Source organism: Echeneis naucrates, chromosome 14 (assembly GCF_900963305.1).
Source record: "Echeneis naucrates chromosome 14, fEcheNa1.1, whole genome shotgun sequence".
In the NCBI taxonomy this organism is placed as follows: Eukaryota; Metazoa; Chordata; class Actinopteri; order Carangiformes; family Echeneidae; genus Echeneis; species Echeneis naucrates.
Genome location: NC_042524.1, coordinates 8,060,037 through 8,085,762, shown reverse-complemented (window position 1 = coordinate 8,085,762; position 25,726 = coordinate 8,060,037). Strand labels below are relative to the sequence as shown.

The following is a 25,726-nucleotide window of genomic DNA, read 5'->3' as shown; positions in this document are numbered from 1 at the left end:
TACTACAAACACCCAAGGTGTTTAGCATTAAATGCATATGACTATGTTTTAACTCATTTACTAACCCTCTCATTAAAAAAGAAAAAAAAAAACATCCACATTGGTCAACAATAATCTAAGATGGTATGACAGTATAATCACAACTGATGGAAATGATCCTAAATATGTTGTATCACTTTGAGCTTTGCAAGTAACGATGATGAAGACTTTCAAGTCTCAACTACAACTTGTTGCATTCCAGCCCCCAAACTGCAAAACATCTCATCAAGTGACTAGAGTTTACAAGCAACGCCCTTCTCTTTAAATGGAAATCCCACAATGCACTGGGGTCATTCAAGCCATTATGTATATTATCGGCCGCTTGTCATCACTTGAAGAGGGTTGGGACGTAGAATTTCTATAAACTGTCACTCTGTCATGTATCCCATAATGACACTTTTATGTCTTAGATTTGTTCAAACAGAGTTGATATCAAGCGGATGTCAATCTCCTTCCTATGGGGAGCTAACAAGACAGTAGAGGCTGACAGTCAAAGCTCATAGTTGCCTCTTGCTTACAATTTAGAGACTGTCATATTCACCACCCAGGAGGTATTAAGGTCAGAGGGATTTCAGATTTCGGGGATAGAGCTGGGAGGCTTTAAATTACCAGCAGCAGTGATTATTCCTGTTTACTCACAAAAAACCTGAAGTAGGGTCATGGTTGGTGGCATATAACAGGCCTTGTTATTTTCTGAGCTGAAAACATTCCCCATCACCACGGCCACGTCTGATGTCTCAGCTGATATCTGAATGCTTTGAGAGTCAAGAGATGTTGGGGATTGATATAAATCTCGTAGATTTACATAATCCGAAGTGGTTTTTTAATTCCTTTTTTTAAAGGATCCAAGTCCACAGCTTCCATTGATGCTAATACACATGTTCTGCTTTACATGCATGAGATACTGAATTACTTAATATTCACTGTTGCCTTAGATCTTGATCACCATAGTTCACATCTTACGTAACACATGTGACATCTTCTAACACTCTCCTACTGATAAATATGCCTCTTAAGTAATGCAAAGTTATGCGTTTAGGGTAACTGATATTTTATGTTGCTGGCTTTGTTTAGGTCATCTAATAGTAAAACATTTCAGCTGCCAGTAAAATTTAAGTGGTCCAAGAAATGAGGCACTGGGTCTTTAATGATATTGGCACCGTAAGTAATTGGCCTAATGCGCCATGCTGGAGTTAAAAGCTGACTAACAGGTTGACCTTGGATGCAGATAGTAGCTAATCTATGTGATTAGACCAAAGAGAGTCAAGCCTGTTGATGGACAGGCTCTCTTTGCTGAGGTAAGGTAAGGAGAAGGGACATGCAAGGCCCAGGCATTTCAGATGCAGTCCCAGGCCTGCTTGCGCTCATCACACGTGCTCATTCTCCCTATATTGATGTGACACCTTTAGCAGAAAAAACAACTTGCATCCACTTCAAATGATTATTCTTTGTTAATCACTGGATAGTGGCCCTTATGTTGCGTTGCTCATTTCTGGTATTAAAGACAACGCTTTCGAAAGGAGCTCTGTAGCAGTAGCTTGATGTGCAAGAGTAGTTTGCTGGGTTGTTGCCATAGGGGCAGCACTAATTTCATGTTTGGTAATAATAAGCATGAGGGTTCATTAAATTAGGTTCCTTTATGAGCTACAGTATAAAACATGCAAAGCTAATAGCTCCAGGGAACTTGATGTTGATGCTAATGGTAACTTTGCTGTTCCCATATTACCCGCCGATGAAAATCACATAGATTAGCTACTATCTGCATCCATATATATGTATGTATATATAGATATATACAGTATATAGATGAATTTCGGACTGCACAATGGGGAAGCTGTGTGCTGTGAGGCTGAGATCTACTGTATAGTTGGGAGTGGTTTTGATTGCTGCATATGTTGCAGATGAAAGTGCATCTTGATGATGTGATGTGTAGATTGCATGAAACCATCAGACTGTCCTTATTAAGGCTAGTTGTGAAACACAACATTTAATTCCATCGCTACATGAACAGGCATGGGCTTGCATGAAAAACAAATTCAGACACGCACACAAATGCACAGCAGTATGCACACACACTGGCGCAGACCTCTCTGTGGACCTTCAGGTACCGAATTAGTAGGCAAAACCTCAGCTCTGCCTGCAGTGAAGAACACATGGCTGTGCCTTTGATCTGCTCGTCTTTGGAGTATTTCCATATGCACTGAGATGCTCAGCAAGATGAATATAGATGATTAAAACTGCAGCCACCTAAAAAGCATTTTCGAGCTCTCACACCCTTCTCTGTCCTCTTCATTATGTAGCTGCATGTTTGTGTCAAAGACTTGTATCCCCTGGATATTGATTTTGTAACATCCAATAAGGCATATCTAAAAGATCTCAACAGGGTAAAATAAAATAATGAGATTTTATGTTTTATGATGAAGATGGATGGCACTTAATAAAGTCCAAAAAAGAGTGCTGGTCAAAACATTATTCCTCGCAACCTGCCAAAGAACACGGGAAAGCCATCAGGGTCTCTGCCCTTTGGTTCACCATGGAAACAGTGTTGTTTTTTTTTTTGTGTGTGTGTGCATGCGTGTCTCATCATTTCAACCATTCTTTATTATTTCATTCAGTCTCTCTTCCTCTGACTGAAAGCTCTAAATTGTTTCAAGGCTGCTCTTTTGTGCTGTTGGCCATCTCCCTGATCCACTGTGGGATTGATTGTCTACTCTCCTATCACATTTCTCTTTTGTCTCTGACCTGTTTGTGACGCATTCTGTGCCCAAATAATCCTGTGCCATTTACCAAACAGCTGCAAACGTAGTTTTTTTTTTTTTTTGTTGTTATTGTGGGCACAACTTGCATGTAATTAGAAAAGTAGGCCCCCTATTAATGCATATGAGGAAGATTACACAAACCACTGGAGAGGTGTAAAACATGGATGATTGAAAATTCCACTGGCTTTTTCTTTCTATTATAATTATTTTAGTTCTGTTTTTCTTCACGAAGAGAAGTAAAAAAAAACTAAAAAAATAAATAAAATAATCCCATATTTTGTAGAAATCTCTTTAAAACTGCCCAGAAAGTCATTAGAAGAGTAAAAATGGCCAAATCTCTCCATTATCTAATACCACTTAGAGCAGCTGAACCTAGTAGTTGAAACTTGAACTTGATAATCGCCCTGGTACAATGATGAGGCTCTCGAACGAAGGAAGTCAGGAGGTTTTGCAAAGCAACATAGAGCAACAAAGCAATTTCAGCTTCAATATACAAAATGATATTAAAAGACGAACATAAGCGATGTAAACACAGAAGCTAAAACTAAGATAAATTAGCATAAACACCATAGTGAAAATTCCAATGCATGGTAATATACGAGTGAATAGTCTCAGATTTAATTTAAAAAACTATGGCAAACAATTAATTAAAGACTTAAATTATATTTAAAAAAAAGACATAGAGGAGGCCTTGTTCTTTCATTTACAAATATACCAGTTATAGTGGTACATGGCAATTATTTCCTTTTTAGTCGAGGTAGATTTTCTTGCTAACAAGAAATCTGTTGTTTTAAAACATAAGAACATTTTGCCCCCGTTTGGTGAGGCAGGTGTGTAGGAGCAGGATGAATAGATCTGGAGTAATAATCCTAAGACCTTCAGTGTGATGAAAAGCTGTAACTGATTCATTTCAAATGAACTGTTTATTGCAAGTCAGTGTGAGACAGATAATAAATCTGTTGTTTGACCTTAAACTTTTTCAGTTTCTTCCCCAGCCGTACAGCTCCAACATAACAATTTTAGAAAACCCTCCTGATGTCAATATTATGATTAAAACTGAATCAGCCATAACATGTTCGAGAGGCAGTCCCAGACACTGATTGCGTAATAAACTGCTGCCTTAGTAAATCGCACACTAATTACACACAGATTGTGGAGGCAGAATTTCTCTAAAAAGAAGCTGCGCAAATTCTGTCTATGCTTTTATGTACAGAAATCTGGCACTTGCACCAACGAACGCACATCACATATATGCTTTCGGGTCTGCTCTGATCATTCTGCCAGAGAGTCCATACACATCAGCTGCGCCTGCTGGCAGTAGAAATCATAACTGTAGATAACATTATGTACTGCTCAGTCTCCTGACATCGTCCTACTCCAAGGCAGCACGTTATTCTCAGAATATCAACTTCCCTTAATGTCATACCACACAGGACACTTCCATCTTTTATTCAGGTCTCAACTGTGAAAAAGGTATTTTGTCATAAAAAAACCCCAAATAAATCTATCCAGACAAATGATTTACCAAGATCGTACTTTTCCATGAGAAGGCAGGAAAAACATTTATGCTCCACCATGGCTGTATTTGTGGTCAGGGGCTCTCGAGACATCATTATCCTTTCGGTGTGAGATGTCTTAGATGAGGAAGTAAACGAAGGAAAATAGCCGTGTCTTTTCTCCAACTCTCACTGAAGCTTAGGGGCTTTAAAAACCCTCATTTATGGTATGACAAACAATTCTGCCATCAAGCTCCGACACTTGCTATTGTAGAATTTTACTCATTATTTTTGTGGAGTTACTGAGCAAAAAACCGAATGCCTCAATATCTCATGGGCTGAGTTGGGGGAGTGGGCGAGAAGGTGGCAAGAAATGCAAATTTGATTGTACTCTTAATTAATTATATTCATACTTGCACATTAATTCACCTGAGGACTTTGAATTCAGTTCTTCATTTAACATTTCATCAAAAGTAGGTCTCATTGGGGGAGCACTGCATACTGTAATCACAAAAAACTAAACAAAAAAAAAAAAAACACAAGTGAATGTAGTAGGACAAGGCTGTCATAAAGAGAGAGCCCCAAAAGTCAGGAGGAGTTAAATATGCATTGGTGAGTCCAATTTCACAACATGAAGGACTCTGTCAGAAGAAATAAGATATATGGAAACTATAATTAAATGAAAATACAATAAAACGGAAGCAAATAGCCTTCATTGTTTTAACATCATATTTCAGCCACAGTGAGCTGATATGGCCAGCATCAGTCAAAGCTGAGTATCTAATCACATCACCATCATCATTGGCAAATCTTCTTAATACATAATGTACAAGGATTCCTGGATGAAAATGAAAATTAAGGGTTAAACTAATGTGCCACAGAGATGTTAGTGGCTCTCAACGGGTGAGGTGATATACTACTGTAATTCTTAATTAAGTAATAATTACAAAAGAAAAAAAAAAAAAAAAGGAAAAGCGTCACAATCCAGAACTGAATCATCTCCTTTAAGAAAGGTAACAGGACTTTCCTCTGACATCATTTTCATTTTGTTTAGTAATTTTTGCATCTCCTGACAGGATGCTATGGCACTGGTCAGAGATCCAGCTGGTGAGAACCATGGAATTATAAAATAACAAAATCAGATGTGGTCTAAATGCAACCCACCTTTAAGTACTGGTGGAATCTGTACAGAGCCCATCAGGGGAAAATTAAATAAACTTACACTGGGCTAAATTGTCCTGGATTGAGAATAACTCAGCATCTTTCTGCATCAAACTAAAGAGGTGTTTTTTTGAGAGATATTCTTTCGGAAACAATTACACAGTATATGTTCAAGATCACGTTGCTGCATGACTTTAGACAGTGGACCTCACAGGGGAAAGAGAAGGTGTAATGTAGACAAGGTAGACAGCTGAGTTTTAACAGGAAAAAAAAAGATTTACAGGGCAGGTGAAAAGAAATCAAGAAAACGATTTTTCTCCAAGACACAGCGAACTACATTTGTTGGAAATAACAGACAGGAGAATGCGAAGAGTCATTTCTGTTCATCCAGCCAGGATGTGGTGATGAAAAGAATGAAAATCTTTATCTCCTGACCTTGGGTTGTGATCTTCAAAAGAATGGTCAGTGGCTGTCTGTCATGTCCTAACATTTCTGTTTCAAGAAAGCAGAGCACACAAATAAATAAACTGCTTGCCCTCCTTTTAAAAGATGCTATTGATTGCATGCATTTCTCTCTCTCTCTCTCTCTCTCTCTCTCTCTCTCTCCACCTCACAGCTCTTTCCAGAATGATGACGATGACGAGGTGTCTAACAAGACGTGGGTGCTGACTCCCAAAGTGTATGAGAGTGACGTCACACACATCCTAAACAGCCTGCTAGATGGATATGACAACAAACTCAGACCTGACATCGGAGGTGGGTTGATTTTTCACAGATGATCGGTTTAGTCACACAATCACAAAGAAACACAGACCGCGATTATGGCAAAATTCTTAAAAATACTTGGCACTTAATTGAACGAACCATCTTCCTATCACATACTAGCAGAGTCCTGAAGAAGTAATACAAAACGACGAGACAGTCTGAGGTCCTATGAACGCCTGTTAGTAAGGCAGTTGACATCTTTGTAAGGCATTGAGGAACACAGAAACACTTTGTCACCTTGGTTTTATAGGTTTCTCCATCATAGGTAACTGATTGGTCCAAAACATTCTGGTTTGGCCACGAGCAAATGGTTTGAAGCTACCCAAGATGGATTCTGGCTTTTGAGGAATTCAGCTGTCTTACGAGGCTGGACCATTAATTTTTCCAGTTTAAATGATAGATCCCCAGCAGCAGATCGTGTTGGCTGGAGTTGGTTTATATTAACGCTGGCACTTGGTTGCAAAAGGCTTTGAAAGCATGAATGAACGTTACACATTGATAGTTTAGCGCTTAAAAACAAGGTTTGGTTTGGCATTCATGTAAATTTACGTAAATCTGAAAACCCCGACTGTAGATTTTGAAACCCACCTTGGGTGACTTGACCTGCTTTACCTCTGGTGATAACTCATATTAGTCAAGCCACCTCATTCTATGTGTGTTTGACAGGCAGTCAGGCTTATTATAAATTGTGCATACCTGTGGTTATATACATGCGTGTGTTATGGTTGAGAAAGCTGTCATTGTCCTGCAGGCCTTCTCTTTTCAATGTAGGCAAGAAGCTTACGCCTGCTCACGACGACAGACAGCCGGGCTACATATGTGCACATATATCTTAAAGCCCTTCCCACTGCAGACACAGAATAGAGAGATGTTCAGCATCCTTGGAGATTTGACTCATGGCCCAGCACAGCTGGGGATACTGGTTTAAGTCAGATGCTCTTGGAATGATAAAGATGTACAACCTCACACGCTAAACAGCGAGCTGCTTCTCCGCGGACTGCAGTTATCATGCTAAATCAGCTGACACCGCACTGCTGCATTCAAGTTTCAAACAACAAGACTGGCTCTGCCTTCATCTCATCAATCTACGTCAAGGGTTGAGACATTTGTTTTGGTCTCTCTAGGGCCAAAAACAGTGATCGCACACTGACAAACCACCTTTAAAGCCGGTATGCGTTGTAGCTAACCATTAAAAATATTTAATCTAACTTAATAACTTAATAACTTAAGAGTTAAATAGCAAATATCCAATTCAAAGGTTCATGAGACAGCAACGTGCAAACTTTCCACGTGAAGCTTCCCTTTTTAGTCTCTTTTATTTTCGTATTTCTCCTGTTGTGTCCCAGTTAGCAATGCACCCTGGGTTTTGCCACTGCTCACTCCACCACTGAGCAAAGGACAGAGTATATGTGTCAAAGTACTTATGCTGCGCCTCAGATTTCAACCCCCTCTGACCCAATGCAGCTTTAAAGTATGACCACTTAGTCGACTGAAATGATGGCACAAGATGAAAGCAGCTGAGTAACAGGAGTGTATATAGTAAATCCCTCCACATACTGTACATGCAATGCAAACTATAATGCGACACATTTTGTGAAGGGTGTCATCTTTATTCTCGGGACTTTAGATGTGGGCTTTTGCTATAAATTGAAGAGTAGCTCAGATCTGCTTTGAGGTGCAACTTCAACCCAGAGAGCTGCAGCGTCGCTGGGCTTAACCACCATCTTCAAACGTGCTATGATCTCGCTCTTTCAGCATCAGTCTTCCAGCTGCTGCCAAGTTACACAGCGACGGAGGGGTTATAATTAGCTGGCTATACTGTCATTTGAGCTACCAACCAATCAGCTAAGCAGCCAAACCATAGTTTCTCCTCAGTTCCTCTGAGCAGTGCAATGGTGCAGATTGAGAGTCATCGCTGATTGTGCCACAGCATCTCTTTGAAGTCCATTGTGATGCTCATTAATTATTACTGTACGCATGAAAACTGAGGCAAATAGAAAAGACACGCGGCGTGAAAGAACTTGAAAATCCTTCATTCGAAATTCACAATAAATACACTGCACTGATCAAAGTCCTTGTCTTCTGGAACGTAGAGTATTTTACAGCGTTCATAATGAATTGCATTTATTGTGCTGCGAGTTTAATGGATTTAATTAACAGGGGAAAATCATTGGTAATCTATGGCAACGTACGTGGTCAAAGCGCTAATTAGACTGTGGTGGGTGTAATGGCATGTGCAACGCTGTCTCCAGAGGCAAGTTAAAATTCAGCACGGCCACTTCATATTCACTGGCATGTTGCAGTGATGTTTTCTTGGCACCTGTTTGTGCATTTATGGAAATCAAACACTTTCCATTTGGCTGTGTAAGAAAAAAATGTCTATCTCCTGCCCATTTCATTATGTATATCATGCATGATTTTGATAATAATCCAGATCCTGGTTATATATCTTGTGTATCACATTTTCGGTTTATATAAACACTAATAAGGCCAATGCAATAACATGCAGCATTATTCCACTCACTGATCTGTTGGGCCAAAAGCCACACTTAATTGTAGCGAATACTTTGTGAGAAGTCCAAGAGCATTAAGAGCCTTGCGTGCAGTTACATGTGTATGTATGAGTTTGTTCAGACATATTAATGCGTCTGTGTGGCTGGTGGACGTGTGACGTACATTCATGTATGCCTTGGAGTGACATGAAAAATGGATGCAAACCTGCACTCACCCCCTCCGTCTATCACTCACGCTCACTATAGCTTTCACATCAGAGCTCGAGGCAGCGTGAGTCTTAACCTGACTCTGCTCTCAGACACAATGTCCACTCATCCATAAACACACGTATCGGATAGCAAAGTGTAGAAGCTGATCCAGGCCGGCACCGGAGATCTGAGAGAGCATGGAGGTCCATTTGACACCAAGCTGTCCACTTCCCTCAGACATACTTTGTTTGACATCTTGCTGTCCATCTCACTAAACTATTACAGGCTGCAGATAGCAACAGGCATGAGCAGAGATAATTCACTACATGATACGCAACTAATTGTCAATACAACAACTTATTGAAAAGAGATTACACCAAATTAAAACCTGGCACTTAACTGATGCCGTGCTATGCAGTGCCTTTTGTTGCATGGATTATTTCTGAGCTAAAAATAGTGTATTATATTAAATAGTGTATATATATTAAATAGAGTATTTCTAAAGGTACTTTCACAAAACAAGTGGATCTCTGTATGAGAGCAAAGCAAGTCTGTGAGAAAAGAGAGTAAATGATTTGCTACCAAGAGGAGCTCACAGGCCTCAAGCATGGAGGGACAGGAAGAGGGATGGAGGCATTGGTGCACAGGGCACAAAGGGTGTCTGGTAAATGGGTCAGGAGTTTGGCCGTAAATACAGACAAAGTGTGTGGTTTACTGGCAGGAAGCCTGTTGGAGGAGATAGTCTCATCATGGACAAGGGAAAATCTGAGCCAGGATGCTATTTCATCAGCACTATCTGATGCTTCCTAGACCCGGTACACTAAATGTAACACAGTGTTGTCCCTGGAAAACAAGACCATTTAATCAAATTTAACAATCGTGTATACAAGTCAAAACCTCCATTCCGGTGTTTTCTTTTCCTGAGATAAATGTGCTGTGGGCCGTAAAGAAATATCAACATGTGTGTAAATCCATATTTTCTAAAAGACAGCGCACATTATTAATAATGTACTGACGTCGCTTCAGTTTGTGACAAAACATTAAACCTATTTACCGCTAGAGAAGTGATATTCTATGCAATATGACAGAGTTTAGTTAACAATTCTTTGGTGTTGGTGTGATTGTATTATTGTTTTTGTCCATGAGAGGACCTTTGAAATATCTTTTGCCAAGTCTTTATCTCTTTAAATGAAAGTGAAGCTGATACATGTAGCGGATGTGTCGACAAGGCAACATGCAACACTTAATGAATAATGAAATGCTGAACCTTTGTGTTCAAACACGACAGTGTTGTTATTTCCTTGTTTTACTTTAGTTACCATTATGACGATGACAATGATGCTATGGAGAGAACACCTTCCTAACCAGCTTGTGCTTTGCAGATAAGTTGGATTTGTCTTTGCTCTTCTTCTTCGCAGTCAAACCGACGGTGATCCACACGGACATGTTTGTGAACAGCATCGGCCCAGTAAATGCTATCAACATGGTAAGTTACGCTGAAATTTTGTGTCAATTATGAGCCGCTCTTATTACTAACAATCAGCCCGTTAACTAGGGTGTAGTATGTCATATTTTTCATTAGGGAGGGAGGAAAAAAGAGTGTAAAAGTCGGGGGAGAACCGCTTTTCTGCGGGGCTGTCAGGGATTTATCGTCTTGCTCAAGCACACTTCAGCAGGGCAGATGCTTTGCTGTCATAGAGAATCGACCGGTACACAAAATCACTTTGCTGCCCCACTGCCCTCGTAGTGTAGCAGCACAATGCAGAAGCAGATGCCAATCAGCGAGTTAACTACTGCACTGGACTCTGCCCTGCAGTGGATGAGCGCAGCCCATGTCATGCATCTGATTGCTTTACACACATTCAATAAGAATCACAATACTAACTCACTGTCATGTTGTTCAACATACAGTGAGATTTCATAGACACATATTTCAGATTGTTTCTGACATATCCTTGTGTGACTTTACTTCATACTGGCTAAGACTTGCATCAGCTACAGTCTGACATGTCACCTGCTCTACCCCTCTGTGGTTTGTTCAGAAGGATGAAACAATTTTGTGATTTACTTTGGATCTGATTTGATTTTTCAGGGTTTTTGATCATTTATTTCTATTGCTGTGGTTTTAGGTAGCAGATTAAAATTATGTTTGTTTGGCTATAGTGCTCACATAATACAAGAAATTACCTTGTAGCTGCATCATATATACTGTGTGTTAACAAATACATGAACATTTTGCATTGAAATCCATTTGGAAAATGTTGGTATCTGACAATGGAGTTGGTATTTTTTGTAGCGTATGCTTTTTAATACAACTAATATCAAGTCTGTGCAGCTTTTGCGCTGTTATTTGTACGAAGACTGTATCAGCTTCAGCTAAATTGAGTTGGAGAACTGCTGTGTATTATCTGTTTCAAAAAAATATTTCATTGCATTCCTATTAATAGAAGTAATTTCAAGTCAAAAGTGATTCTGACAGGAAGACCTGACAGCTTACACATGACGCAATGCCAACTGAGACTAGAATATTTAGCTGTCATACTGCAGAGAGCAAAATAGGGCAGAACTGTGTGTATTAGATAGTGGTGAGTGGGAAAAGGCTTGTAAGAAAAAGAATAATAAATTGAGTTCTGGCAAAGCTCACATCAGCATTGTTTTATGTGTCATTGTTTTCTGTTGCACGTCCCCACTGAGAACCCACTTCTATTGTAATTCTGCAGAGGAGTCTGCTCTGCATGGTGGTGTCGTTCCATTTCACTTAGTCTTTGCTAAAAACACCCACTCTCAATAACTGTAGTCACAGTGAAGCTGGGAGAGAAGTGTTGATGGGATCAGTCAGAGAATGTGTGTTTGTGTTCACACAAGTCACACAGTCTGCTTGCATAGATGGGCGTGTGTGTGTGTGTGTGTGTGTGTGTGCGCTGTGAGGGCATTCTGCTGGCATGAAAGGTTGACTGATTGCTTCGCATTTATATGTAATCAGTATGGTTGGGCCAGCGTGTTTACAGCATGACATGACAAATGTGGCAGAGCTGGTAGATGAAGAACAGAGAATAGACTGATGTTGTGTGTGGGTGAGCATCCAAGCATGAAGAAAATTTTTGAATTCTTAATTATGCGCTGGGAATCTTTTAAATACAGCAGAATTGCAATTCATGTGAGTGAGAGATAGGATGAAGGGACGGCGGGACGAACAGAACGCAAAGATCGGGCTGTGAAGAAGAAAAGGAATCAAAAATCAATGCTTTTTAGCCACTTGAGAAGAGTTCTTAGCTGCTCTTAGATGAGCACAACTGCTTGAATAGAAAGAAGTGCAATTCTGCGATAGACCCCAGGGAATGTATAGGTGAAAGGGAAAAAAAAACGAAACAAAACAAAAAAACATGGTGTTCATCCCACTCAGCAGGGTTCAGATGAAGATCTTAAGACATTCAATCTTTCTCTTGGATTTGAACTGTCTCTCTGTCCTTTGTGAAATAAATGATGCTGCTCGGATGGCAATGTTGCCTCGTTCAAATCTCATTTAGGACTCTTTGGCGTGGATTTTGGCTTTATTGTTGGGCTAAGCTTTGTCACAAAGTGCCCTCTTGCTCACAAATCCCTAGATTTTTTTTCTCCCCTCCCCTGAACCTCAGGGCTCAAAACATTCCAAATTACAAAATAAATAAGAAAAACGTACATCTCCCTCCGTCGCTCAGTATCTTCTTTCCCTCTCACATTTGAATAGATCTCCCTTGCACTCCAAGCGCTTCAAATCTGGCCGTGCCGCTCTTACATATCTTTTCATTGTATATGTATATGTTCTAATCCAACACTCGCAAGGACTGAATGGGAGACTGGAGGTTTTTGTTGAACTCTGGACAAAGAGCCACCGATCTAGCAAGTTATCGAGTTAAATAGCACTTCAGCCAAACAATGAAAATAATTAATTACCCTATTAAACATTCAATTTTCAGGTTGAGGCTGTCTGGATGGTCTTTTTCAACAGAACTGGCAAAAGGACTTCTCGGCCTGAATAGACATCATTTAAAAAGAAATAGCCTCAAATGTGTTGAAGCAGTTTGCATTAGTGTAAAACAGTTCCTATCAGACAGTGGAAACAGAGGAGTGCTCCCGGACACCTTTTAGATTTGATCTCATTGCATTTCACAGCTCATTGGTGACACTGCTGGTTCCAACCGCTGTGCTGTTAAAAGAATTTTCCTTTAAACTGGTTTTTTAACATAACAATTTGGTGAAAGTCTGTTTTATCTGTCGCCAGGAGTACACCATCGACATCTTTTTTGCCCAGACCTGGTACGACAGAAGGCTAAAATTCAACAGTACAATGAAGGTTCTGCGTCTCAACAGCAACATGGTCGGGAAGATCTGGATCCCAGATACTTTTTTCCGCAACTCAAAGAAGGCTGACGCTCACTGGATCACCACGCCAAATCGCATGCTTCGAATCTGGAATGATGGCCGAATACTTTACACTCTCAGGTACGACAGCATTTCTCGTTCATTCATGAGCCACAGCGTGAGTGACTGTGATTGGATGGTTCAATTGCCCCATTTAGTAGTTGTGACTGCAATTTTACCACATTGAAAAGTTTAATTGTTGAGTTATCATTATCTCTGCACTTTTGCATTCTGTCTAACTATCGGTCTGTCTGAACCTAAACTAAAAGAATATTTAATGCTATAATTTGATGTTTTGGTCAACAAATTACTCTTTATTGTTTCCTTAATGTACATCCCTTTTAAAGGATTTAACTGTCACTGTTCACAGACTTCCAAGCATCAATTATAAAAGCATGGGTGTTAAGAAATACATCCACTAGGGTGGCAGCACAGAGTCAAAGGTTTACAAGAACAACAAATATAGCAATAGTGAAGAAAGTTGCAATGATGTGAAGAAAAATGTCAAGGCAATGTTGCAGGTGGTGGTGGTTTGTCAGGTCACTAACTAAATTACATATTTTGTGCCTTTTTTAAATTTCCACTTCATGATTTCTGGTGGCTACACTGCCCCCACAATTTCCTGTAGTACTGCTCGTCGACTGCTTTGTCGACTCCATTTTTACCTGTATAACTATGTAAAACTGAAATAAACCTACCACCAACTGCCCAGCGTTTTAGATTTTATTTAAATTATTGCTGTTTTTAGCCACTGGAGCATTTCTGCTCTTCCTGGAGTTCATCATCAGCGATAAGCACAACCTGCACGGTGGAAAGCATTCAGAAGTACCCAACCATTTACAGACTCGCTACATAAATGATTTATGATACTGATTATCCTGAGCAGGCCCAGGGCAGTCTTAAATTTCAGCATTTTAAATTTGACATTAATTAGCATGCAGGAAATCTGTCTTACCAAATGAGCCAGGAAGTTGTTATGTGACAAGGGAACAGTGCCCTCTTAGGTGCTCCTGCATGGAAATCATTTTTAATTTTCAGTAGTTTAAGAGTCTGGAAGTGCCTGGAAAGATTTGATAATTACATAAATATTAATCCAATTATTATTTGTGCTATATTGTCTAATGACCCATTTTTGCCTTGAAGATCTGGAGACTAGACAAACTACTTAAGTAAGTCACTGCTCTGCTGGAATAGAATTACGAAATGATGCTTGCCTTTTTTCATTTTTTTTTTTTTTTTTTTTTAAAGCCCACTGCTAGTAAAACTACCAGTCACCAATTGTGTGGTTTGTCAACTATGTTTAACAAAGTCCGCACTGTTTGTCCATGCAAAACAGAAGGGTGGTTTAAGGGGAAATGCTGAGTTGTGGTTATTATCATGTTTTGCATGCCATCATAAATACAGTTCAGACTGACACCACAATACATCATCAGTGAGAATAAGAGAGAAAATTAACTCTTCTGGACTCAATCAAGCCTTGATGGATGTTCTACTGTGCAGAACACTATACCTCCACTTCATTAATTTGTTAAGGAAGTCTGAATTTAACCACTGGTTAATTAGGATGACCGTCATGATTCCGAGGACAATGATACATGACAATAGTGAGTGCATGGATGGGTAAAGTCATTTAAGGTCGCTCTCTCATTAAAAGGAAGTTTAATGACTTTGCCTTCAAAGTCCCTCAAGTGTGAAAATAGAAGACGTGCATGTTGCTGCAAAAAACATCAATTTAGTTTAGGGGAAATTCTAATTAATGATGCTTGGTGTTCATACTGATTAGGTTCAGGGTTTAATTCTGATTTTTCCAACAAAATCTTTACGCAAACACTACACAGCTGTTTTAGTAATGGACTGATAAACTGTGTCTTCCCACGTGTACACTGCATTTCTGCGTTTTGTTTTGTTTTTTTTTTGACCATAGTGAGTCAATGGATCTGAATATTGTATCTCTGCAGGCTGACCATCGATGCTGAGTGCCAGCTTAAACTGAACAACTTCCCAATGGATGAGCATTCATGTCCCCTGGAGTTTTCAAGCTGTAGGTTTGGCCATATGTTGATGCCCTACTGCCTTATCCCTCCCTCCTCTTCCATGTCAAAGACACACACACAGAAAAACAAGATACAAGCCTGACAGTTATCCAACAGGCCAAACCAAACCAAGTTCAGGAAGCAGTCATCATCGCCATTTCTTTTACAATAGTACTTTGTCCTGAAAATTAACCAGATGAGTCATATTTATGTGTATGTCTTTCCATTTTCCTTCTTTAAAGGGCTTTGTAATATATTAGAAACTTAGATGAGTATGTATTCACCTGTTATGTGAAAGATCTGAACAACAAAAACATGTATTCATTAATTTATCATTAATTAATTCACATTATGTACTGGCAGTCAGTGAAAGGATTTAATAATAGATGTCCCGAGTTGACCAAAGGCGATGAGGTGATTCATTCTACTGCACTTTGGTAATACTCATTGAAAAGACATTTGAAAAAGTAACATGAGCCAAAATGGATCCATGCCTCCACTATGCATTGAATTTGTGGGGTGGGCGGGGAGGGCCGGTTAGGCTAAATAGGCTGCTATGGATCTACAGAGAGATGCACCATGGGATATTCTCCAGAGATAATGTTTCCTAAATACCTCCAGAGAAACCACTCTGAATTACTGATTTGTTGGAAACATTGCTGCTGTGAAGTCGAGCAGGTCAGAGAGCAAATAAAGCGACAAAGCCATTTGATGTCTGAAATGTGGAGCTCATGTGCATTATTCAAGCCACTCACGCCTCAGCGACGCACAGTTCTTTCCAGTAGAGTGAAGACGACACTGCAGCTGGCTAAAGATTATTACAGTCCGAACTGAACTATACTGGGGAACATTTAGTCACATCAATTCACAGGATAAGAAGCACAAATATAAAATATGCTTAATTTAGCTACAGGAAAGAAATGTAATACCAAAAATTATGACACGATTATAAAATACATCCACTCATCTAAGAATCAATATCAGACAAGGTGGATGACTGTTGTGATACTGGCAAACAGCGAGCACATTGAAATACAATTGCTGAAATCTGAGCCATAGCCAGCAGTAGATCAAGGTATGTATTTGTGCTTTCAAGTTTTTCTGAGGAGGAAATTTCTCTCCACAGTTTGGCTACATGTTTTTGTCAACATGTGCAGGAGTCTATTATATAATGGTTCTTTCATGAATCAGTTTATTTGCAAGCTAGCCAACTTGAGGTGGGTATGCTCTGAAATAAAACAGGCCTCTCTCTGTGTTCCTTGCATCAGGTTATTTTATATAGCGGGGAGAATATCCAAGCAGCTGAGTCTTAAGATATTTCCTAAAAAAGGGATGAATATGGATCTTCAACAAACAAACAAACAAACAACAACAACAAAAAAAAAAAAAAACGTCTTTTTTTTTTTTTTTTTATGATTATTATTTTCACTACGTTTTATCCAAGCTCCATGTCATGCTTATTCTGCTCCCTCTTGCTCAGATGGTTATCCCAGGGATGAGATTGTGTACAAGTGGAAGAGGAGCTCAGTGGAGGTTGGGGACATTCGCTCCTGGAGGCTCTACCAGTTCTCCTTTGTTGGCTTGAGGAACACCTCTGAGATCGTCAGGACTGTCTCAGGTAAGAAAACAATCCATTGAATGCCATATTGTACACTGCAGCAGGCACAAATGATTTGACATTGTCAAAGTGGGAAAAAAGTAGAAAAAAGTTTGGTTGTGCAAGACTCAACAGTCATGTTGGGCAAGTCATGTTTTAATATGTTGTAGCAGGGTTAGGGTTAATTCATGTAACAAATATATAGACAAATTTCCTTTATAAAATGAAGTGAGGTATTAATATTTAGTAAAATTGTTATTATTATCAGGCTTAACTGTGTAATCAAATACAATCACCATGTCTGTTCTAAGTTGGACCTCCAAACAATGTGAAACTTTAGAGAAACAGGGACATAATTCTTTAATGTCTGTGTCCAAGCTCAGTTCTTATTGCCTCAAGCAAGATGCATAAGGATGCAGACCGCTTTTCTAAGGCAACAGCCTTGCTGAGGGCATGACATATCATATTTACAACCGCTGTGGACATGTTGTGAGAATTAGGCTCAAGGCTCGCTCCATGTATGTCCTTTAACTTTTTCAGGCTTTTGTATTTTACATGCACATGGTTTTTTGTTTTTAATATTACTCCTCCAAGCAATTGTTCTCTATACTTCGAAAACACAAATTATTTTTTACATCAAGGCTCGACGTGGTTCAAATCGGAATCATTTTAAAAGCAGCTTTGAATGTGGGTGACAGTTGTGAAATTTCTGAGGAAGACAGCAACATGAACGATCATGCTGGAAAAGCAAAGCAGATATTATTTCAACACAACACTCGGTGCAAAAGACAATAACCAGACTTGCAAACATACTTGTACTAATTTATGACACTTTCCTCCCAAGGACTAAAAGGTTTCAATTCTAGAATACCTGAGAAGACTATCCTTCACGTAATGCTCTAACACGCCTAGATGACTTTAAAGAATTACATAATAGAGAAGGAACATGTGCATCACTCACTGTGGGAATGATGCAGGAATTTAAAAGGGTCGCTGGAGGAAAACAGCTGCTTTCCTTGAACAGTGTCGGTGTTTGGCAGAACTGTGTTTGCATGCACATTCTTGCTTGTTTATGTTTATATTCATGAAATGTCAGTAAGTAATCTATGTGATGTTCGGTGAGGCAGTGTATATACTCTTTGTGCTTGTGCGTGATGGTAAATCAAAGAAAGCCGGCTGCAGAGAGTGACTGGCCAGAGCAGGATCATTCTCATTTGATCAGCTGCATTAAACAGAGGAAGTGATTAATACGTTTTAAATAATGATGATGATGATCCTACATATGTGCAAATAAAAGATTTCATAATAAGTAATTTAATCCTCAATAGGAAATACAGACATTTCAGCATTTTCGTTCCTTAAAAATAAAAGCTAAGGTCTTCTCTTATTTAGACTGAACTCAGTCCCCTCTTAATAAAGATGCTTGTGAATATTCTCAGTCATCCAGGTCATGGTTACCTTGGAGGACCTGAGTGGAGGGCAGCTTGACTTGGTCATAGACACTTGAAGCCAGGCAGAACCGAAGATGCCTCGTTTATAACCCAGTCCAGTTGCCCTCCATTCATTTTTCTTTTCATGGATAACCCTGTTATGACTTTTTCAATTATGCTATGTATGAGTATTGACTGAGTGGATGTTTTTTTGGCTCGACTCCATCTCTTCAGATCACACTGCGGTCTGTAAGGCTGCTGAAAGTAACATCATTTTGTCAGGCATGTGGCAGCAGGGCCATTATTCCTGCTATCATTTGTAGATCAGTATGGCTAGTTATTTATAGTACTTTTCTGCTTCCCTTTCACAATAAGAGCCCTTCCCTTCACATAACAAACAGTTACTCTAAAACGGGTTTATTGCACTTTGAGATGCTTATATGTTTAATGCACCAACTTTTTGGTGACGCATGTTCTGCTTGTTCAATGTTGAGCTTTCTTTAAATGTGCATACAGTACAAGTTGGGGGTCATGAATCAACTCTAATATAACGATCAGCTAGGTTCAAGGAAATTTCATGCTCAGAGTGTTTGTTAAGGATGATTCTAATCCTTGTTAGGTACTCCAAAGTTTTAAAAATGAAAAAAACAGCTGTAACAAGGCAACGTGATGCTGGTAACGTTTGATCACAAATACAGTTTACTTACAATACTGGCCTCTGCAATTATGTTATTATTACTATTATTATTTTCAGTATTGCAGTATGACCAAAAGTATCAGATACATAGAATCAGAGAATGCTCCGTTTTCAGTGGTGACCAACAAACCAAGTTCTAACAGTAATAAAAAAACAGGAGTGCACAAAGAAGCCATTGCAGAAACTATATCCGGCCAGTCGTTCTGCAATTCGACACAGTTCAACAGAGTGCTATTGCAAGACAATGCTCACATGCACACATAAACAAACACACACACACACACCAGCATGGCTAGAGATAGTCCTTTTGCGTGGTATAAGACAGAAGCTTTAGCTTGAGCCAGATCAATATGATTTAAATTTATGATAACAACAAAACATCTTGTACATTTTAGCTGTTTCTGATTTATTCAAAACATTTTTCAAGTGACTACATGAAAAAGGCAATATGTGTAGGAGGATGAGCTGGAGTGGAGAATTTGCTGCGTCCTTTGACTCCCTCTCTCTGTTCTGGTTTGTTGTTTCCACAAACAACCATCTGCTCTCCTGTCAGAGCAGAAAACCTCGACTGTGGCCGTGAGACCTCTTGTCCCATTTTGCAGTCAATTTGGGTATCTGACCTGCTTCAAGATTCATGAGCGTAACATCGGCCTCAGAAAGCAGTCAGTTTGGGCATCATAATGAGCCGGTCATTTCAAGTACCCCCCTTTACAGCGGGCAGTGGCCCTGGAAGGTGTGTAGGAATGTGCTGCATCATCAGCGGCTTTTTTTTTTTTTCCTCTCTCTCTCTCTCTTATTAAGTGTAGTTGAACCCTGTGGGTTAGCTGATTTCTGCTTTGATTCTCTGATCACTGAAATGATATGTGCATTTCTTCAAGAGCAGTAACAAGCTAAATTTGCTAAAATTGTGTTTATTTGTTTGCACTTGCAAGTGCATTTAATGCGCAGGTCTTTTGTCAAGCGTGAATTTTTATGGATACATGTCTATCATATTATACGAAAGACATTAATCCTGATGACTTGACCTCAAAAGCTACATTTAGATTAAAATGTTTCAGCAACTCCTAAACCGGATATAGAAAACCCTGAGTGCTCCTACGGTGCTGCCCAGTCAGCTAAAAGACTTTGTACTTCATACATCTTCTTCCATCATTTACATTCAAACACGGTGCATCTTCTCCATCAGTTAAACTCAACTGAAATGGGTCATGTGAGGCAGCTGAGGGGCACGTAATGGTAAGCTAAGAAGACAGGCGGCCAGGTGAATTGGCCTGATCTGGACAATGATGACTGCAGCAAACAGCCAGAGGAAGGGATCCCTCTCATTCTATCAGACAAGCCAGTCACGCCCAGTCTCAACTTGTCACACTATTATTCTGTGGCTTTTATGTATCTGTACTTGTTTTGTATTCAAAAAAAAAAAAAAAAAGATGATACAAAGTGATGCGTGATTAAAGAACGATAGAGAGATATTGTAATGAAAGAGGGCTGGAGGAGGGATGGGGGAGTGACATACCATCTGCTGCTCTGATGCTGTTGCATTGGAGCTCTTTATAAAGGCTGTGTCTGTTTTTATTTGGTTTTTCTTCCCTCCCGCAGTCAGTGTCCAAAGGCTTAGTCTCTCAACATGTCACTTCACATCAGGGCTGCCTGTACTGCCTGGAAGCCTTTACCTGCATTTACAAATACAGACATGCGCACCCATTTGTATTTACACACACACACTGTCAAGCTTAGAATTAAAAAGGGGAGGGGAAAAACAAATCACTGCTGCCTGAGACAAGTAAGGACCCCTTGAAAGGACACAACTGGACAGAATACATAGAAGTGAAAAGAGATGCACGGGATTTGAATGTAGGCCATCCAAGGTAGAAGCTACACAGATAACGTTGCTGTTAAGTAAACTTCATAGCTAAACCCTCCGTGGCTGGGTCATTATCAATGCTGGGAGCTGTGTTCTCCACCCATCTGCCAGGCTGGAGCTCAGAGATGATCAGAATATCATGTAGGCAGGGACAGAGAGAAAATGAAGAGGAAAGTAGGAGGGAGCAAGAGAAAAGAGTAGAGGGGATATTAGTCAGCGAATTCTGTTCATGCAAAGGAAAATTAAAGTTTTCTATTTTCAGTTCAGTTCGAGTATATCGAGGATGAGCGGCTTTGAGCTTTGTCTGAGACATGACGGCGGCGTGAGTGCATTAATATATTACAGATATATATTTGATAGATTTGGAGGCGATAAGGGAAGATGTATTAAGACAGAGAGAACTAAGATGAATGAGTGGTTTGTTTTATAAAGAAACGGGTGATTATTCTCTCTGCAGCTGTTAACAGTTTCCCAGCACATTAGTAGAATAAATTAGTTTAAAAAGCATTGCTTATAGCAGGGCAAGAGGATATGCTTCCTCCAAGCATATAGAGAATCAATACCAGCAGGACACGATGAAGTTAATATGTTTTTCTTTTAGCACAGATGTAAGATATGTGCATTAGCGCTCTCTGTGTTCAAGAGCAGCCAGAGTGCTTTGTTCTGGGCCTGTATTCATGAACTAATGCACGCTCCTATGTGTCCATTTGCTTGCGTGCACATTTCAGCGTGGGCTTTCTACTGGATGAGTCTTTTTTTTTTTTTTTTTGGTATTGAAAGCTATTCTTAGAGTGACCTTCCAAAAGCTGTGGCGTGCAGCCCTGTTGTCTGTGTGCGTCCGCCTGTGTGATGCAGTTTGAGTGGAGAAAGCCCAGGGACACATCAGTGGCCCTCTCCCGATTACGGAGCTCCGCGGTCTGCAGATGATTTTTTGATGGGGCGAATCTGGAGGCAGAGTGGTTGAAAAGAAGTAGCCTACCGAGAGGGAACAGTCAGCGAAATAAATGAAGAGCCATGTGTGCAGTATACATAGGCACAAATGTATTTATAAATGCATTATTGTAAGCACAGTTACTTTCTGACATGCCAGAGGATTCCCCTGATGGCAGAGTGCATCGCTGCTCTACTTTTCGACCCCTCAGTGCGGCAAATCACGTTATCTTCAGCTACATGTACACACACACATACACACAACCAAAATAGATGGAATTTCACTGGATTCAATTAATGGAAGGAACGAACATATGAGGTTAGCCAGATTATATTATGTTGTAGTCTTCCAGTTTCCTCAAGTGCTTTATTTTTTTTCTCCTCTTTTTTTTCTGATGTCATATATCAGACGTAAGAAGCACCTTCTTTGTAGAAGAAATTGATTGTCACAGAGTCCTTAGGTAAAGAGTATATCATGATTAGGTTTTTACACTATTAACCAGGAATTGTGCACATTAATTGTTGAGAGTGGCACATGGCAGAACTGCCAACGTTTTAGGAGATTTGTGAGATTCTCAGTTCACCAGCAAACATTCAAAGCACATTAAAGGATGAAGTTCCTTGAAAACAAAACAAAAAAAAGTTATGCCACTGAGAGAAGAGCGCTTGACACCACCTGTCTGATTTAATCAAGAAAGGTTGGAGGGAGGCATCTACCAATAAAGCCAAAATGCCAATAGTTTTTTATTGTTACTGAGACATTGGATCCCTGATCAAATAAAACACCTGTGAAAGATCAAGCACGTTGTGTCAAATGATTCCAGCTTCATAAATTGCTTTGATGACTAACATTTCATCCTCAGGACTGAAACGCAGTAAGATTCAATATAACACTCAGTAATGTGCAGATACAGCAGAGGCAGAGATGGAAAACGTTTAAATATTACTTGATGGCTGCATTAAAGGCCTCCTCTCAAATTTATGATCTGCAGACTTAAAATAACCAGTCTAAATATGTTGGTTAAATGTGTTTCTATTTATAAATAAGTAAATAAATAAAGATGTACATATACTAAAGTATATCTCATGTATGTAGTATAGTATAGAGTTGGCGGAAGGTCTCACTACAAAGTAAAGGATAAAAAAAAAATATGGTACAATGGCAATAGGGGCAACAGACGTTAACCATGATTTTAGGTGATTTAACGACTGTGACAATATGTTGCTGCTTTATATCTGCTGATGATCACTCCATCTTGTCAAAGGAAAAAGGTTAAGAAGCGCTGAAACAATCTATTAGCCATGGTGTGACTCTGCTGCTTTAATAGCTGCTCCCTCTAATCCCCCTCTCTCCTCATCCTTCTGTCTCCTCTGTGCGTTCCCTCTCTTCCTTCTGGGTGATAGTTGTGATGGGCAGGAGTGGGAGGAAAAATGCCCTGACTCAGCCAGAATCCTCCTTTCGTGAAGTTAAACGCCAATTTCCACTCCCTCCACACACACAGTATAAACTACCAGTATTCACATTCACATACATCCATCCAGCCCCACCCTATCCCCCACTTCACCCCATCTCTCCCTGTGTACTGCTGTGAAAGAGATTATTTTTATTTGGTACCTGGTCTGTTTCCTGTGTCCTTTTTATAGCCCTCTGTCCCCCCTCAGTCGATCGTCTGATAAGCCAGTAATTAACACCTGAGAACAGCGACTGGTGATAGGCCATAGGGAGATTGCTTGGCTTTGGGAAAATAAGACTCCTGCTTTCCTCCCCTTTGACCACCACCTGCAAATGAAGTGCTGCCCATGATGCACAGCAGACGAGAACACAATTAGAGAATTTGATTCCCCTCTGTCCGTCTTTGCGACATGTTTTGGAGTTCTGTCTCTGCCGTGTACAGATTTTCATCTCTTATAAGAGCACAGACTATGAAAGGCACCATAATATAAATAAAGTCAGCAAGTAACGGTAACAGAATAATATTATAATACAGCTTAAAAAAGGCAGCAACGCTTGACATAACCTGATATACCTTAATGTGGCTATGAACACCACTGCAGTTGCAGCATTAAGGTTGACACAGAGAAACTAGGATACTGGAAGACACTGACCACAAAATAAAAATGATCTAATTTGCAGCAAAGGCACATAAGTGAGTGAGGATGTTGTTGTTAGCCGCCCTTTTTTGTTTGTTTGTTGTTGGGTTTTTTTTGGGAGGGTGGTGGGGGAAGGTCATCCGGCAGAGAGATGCAGTGAAGACATGAAACAGCACAGTGTGGTCTAAGCTGTCAGAGAAGCTGTTTTTGGAGGTTTGTGTCTACAAATCAAAAAGGATATGAGTCAATCTCACTCTAAAAGCACATTACAGTGGAGGTGAATAAGCCCAAAGGCGAAAGAATGGAGACTGTAACATATTTTCTGTGATAAGTGTTGAAATGTTTTATTGTATTATCGAGACAACCCTTACAGTCCCTGCTGGTACAGCAGCTGACTGCTAACGGTGAACGTATTATTACCATCAGCTCCACTGTGGATAGTAATGTTTCTATTACTGCTACTCCTGGTCTTACAGGATTTATTCTACAGCTGTGTTTCTCTCCATATACCCACTGCTGGAATAACATAAGGCCACAGTTTTACCTTCTAATATTTTATACACATATATGAATAGGTTGCTTGATTTTCTTTTTTTTTTTTTTTGATTTGGTCAAAGAAAACTTTTCACGCTGGGGTCATGAAAACTTAGAGAAGAATCTATCTAAGTTTTTTTTGTTTTTTTTTACAAGAAAATATTGGGAAAACTCACTGGTAATGTAAACAATTGTTTGGTGCAGCAGCACAACTGTGTTTTAAGATAGGTTAGTGGTGGAAGAAATTGACCTTTGCACAAATAAATTTTATATGTTACATTTTGCTCTACACCTTAAATATTTACAGTGGTCATTATCCAGAATGGCCCTGATTTTATTGTTATATTCCCTTCTATCATGCTGTTTTATTTACATCGTGCCTGAACATATTAACAATGCTAATATTGTAGGTTGGGTGGGACTGACTTAACTACAGTACTTTTTTTTTATTATTATTAACTTTTATTTAACCAGGTCGGTCCGGCTGAGATACAAGGACCTCTTTTTCAGGGGAAGCCTGGCCAAGATAGCAGCAGGATAAGTTAAAGCTACAAAGTCTTATTGAATTACTGATTTTATTCTGTTTATGTAAAATCTCTGAGAAGTGCAGCAGTGTATTTTGGTGAAATGAAATGGAGGTAGTAGGTCATAAAATTGATTAAAATAGAAACATGTATTTTTAACTACAAGTAGCTTAAATAAGTAGACTTTTACTTCCGTATAGTATTTGATGTGTTCAGTTTCATTCAACCACTGAAATAGACATGATACAGACCTCTCTACAAATCATACATTAAGGACTTTCCAGTGTTACTCGAAAACGTTTTATTGTAAAGTGATAAAAGATGGCTCTTTTTCTCAGAGAGACACACGCAATGAGGGATTTTAAGAACTCTTGGAGCTATTCAGATTACCTGAAAGGACTTTTTGGATCTACATCTGCAGGCAGACACACACACCCGTAGCTTCAACACTCTTCTTGCTGCACTCTTGTATGGACAGAGTAGGTTTGGAGGCTAAATCAAAGTTGATGCCACTCTGCGGAGCAATTGTTTCTCAACCGAGCCCAGATTGCCAAAATTAATCATTTCAAACTTCTCTGCCAGGGTCCCTGATACGCTACTCCTCTCACTCAGTTTACACGCCCCACGTAATTTTCTGCATCCAAGGGTTTCAGAGTAATTAGCAATAAGAAATGAGGCAAGTGTAGATGTGGAACATCATGTA

The 25,726-nt window shown here is 39.6% G+C and overlaps 1 protein-coding gene across 2 annotated transcripts in view; it reads left to right on the top strand.

Moving 5' to 3' along the window:
• Positions 1–25,726, top strand: part of gabrg2 (gamma-aminobutyric acid type A receptor subunit gamma2) — a 44,362-nt gene that overhangs the window by 2,105 nt on the left and 16,531 nt on the right. For both annotated transcript variants that reach the window (XM_029518789.1, XM_029518790.1), the window contains exons 2-6: positions 6,072–6,211; positions 10,341–10,408; positions 13,184–13,404; positions 15,282–15,364; positions 16,837–16,974. In XM_029518789.1, the coding sequence (XP_029374649.1) occupies positions 6,072–6,211; positions 10,341–10,408; positions 13,184–13,404; positions 15,282–15,364; positions 16,837–16,974 (650 nt within the window). The remainder of the gene's footprint in view (positions 1–6,071; positions 6,212–10,340; positions 10,409–13,183; positions 13,405–15,281; positions 15,365–16,836; positions 16,975–25,726) is intronic.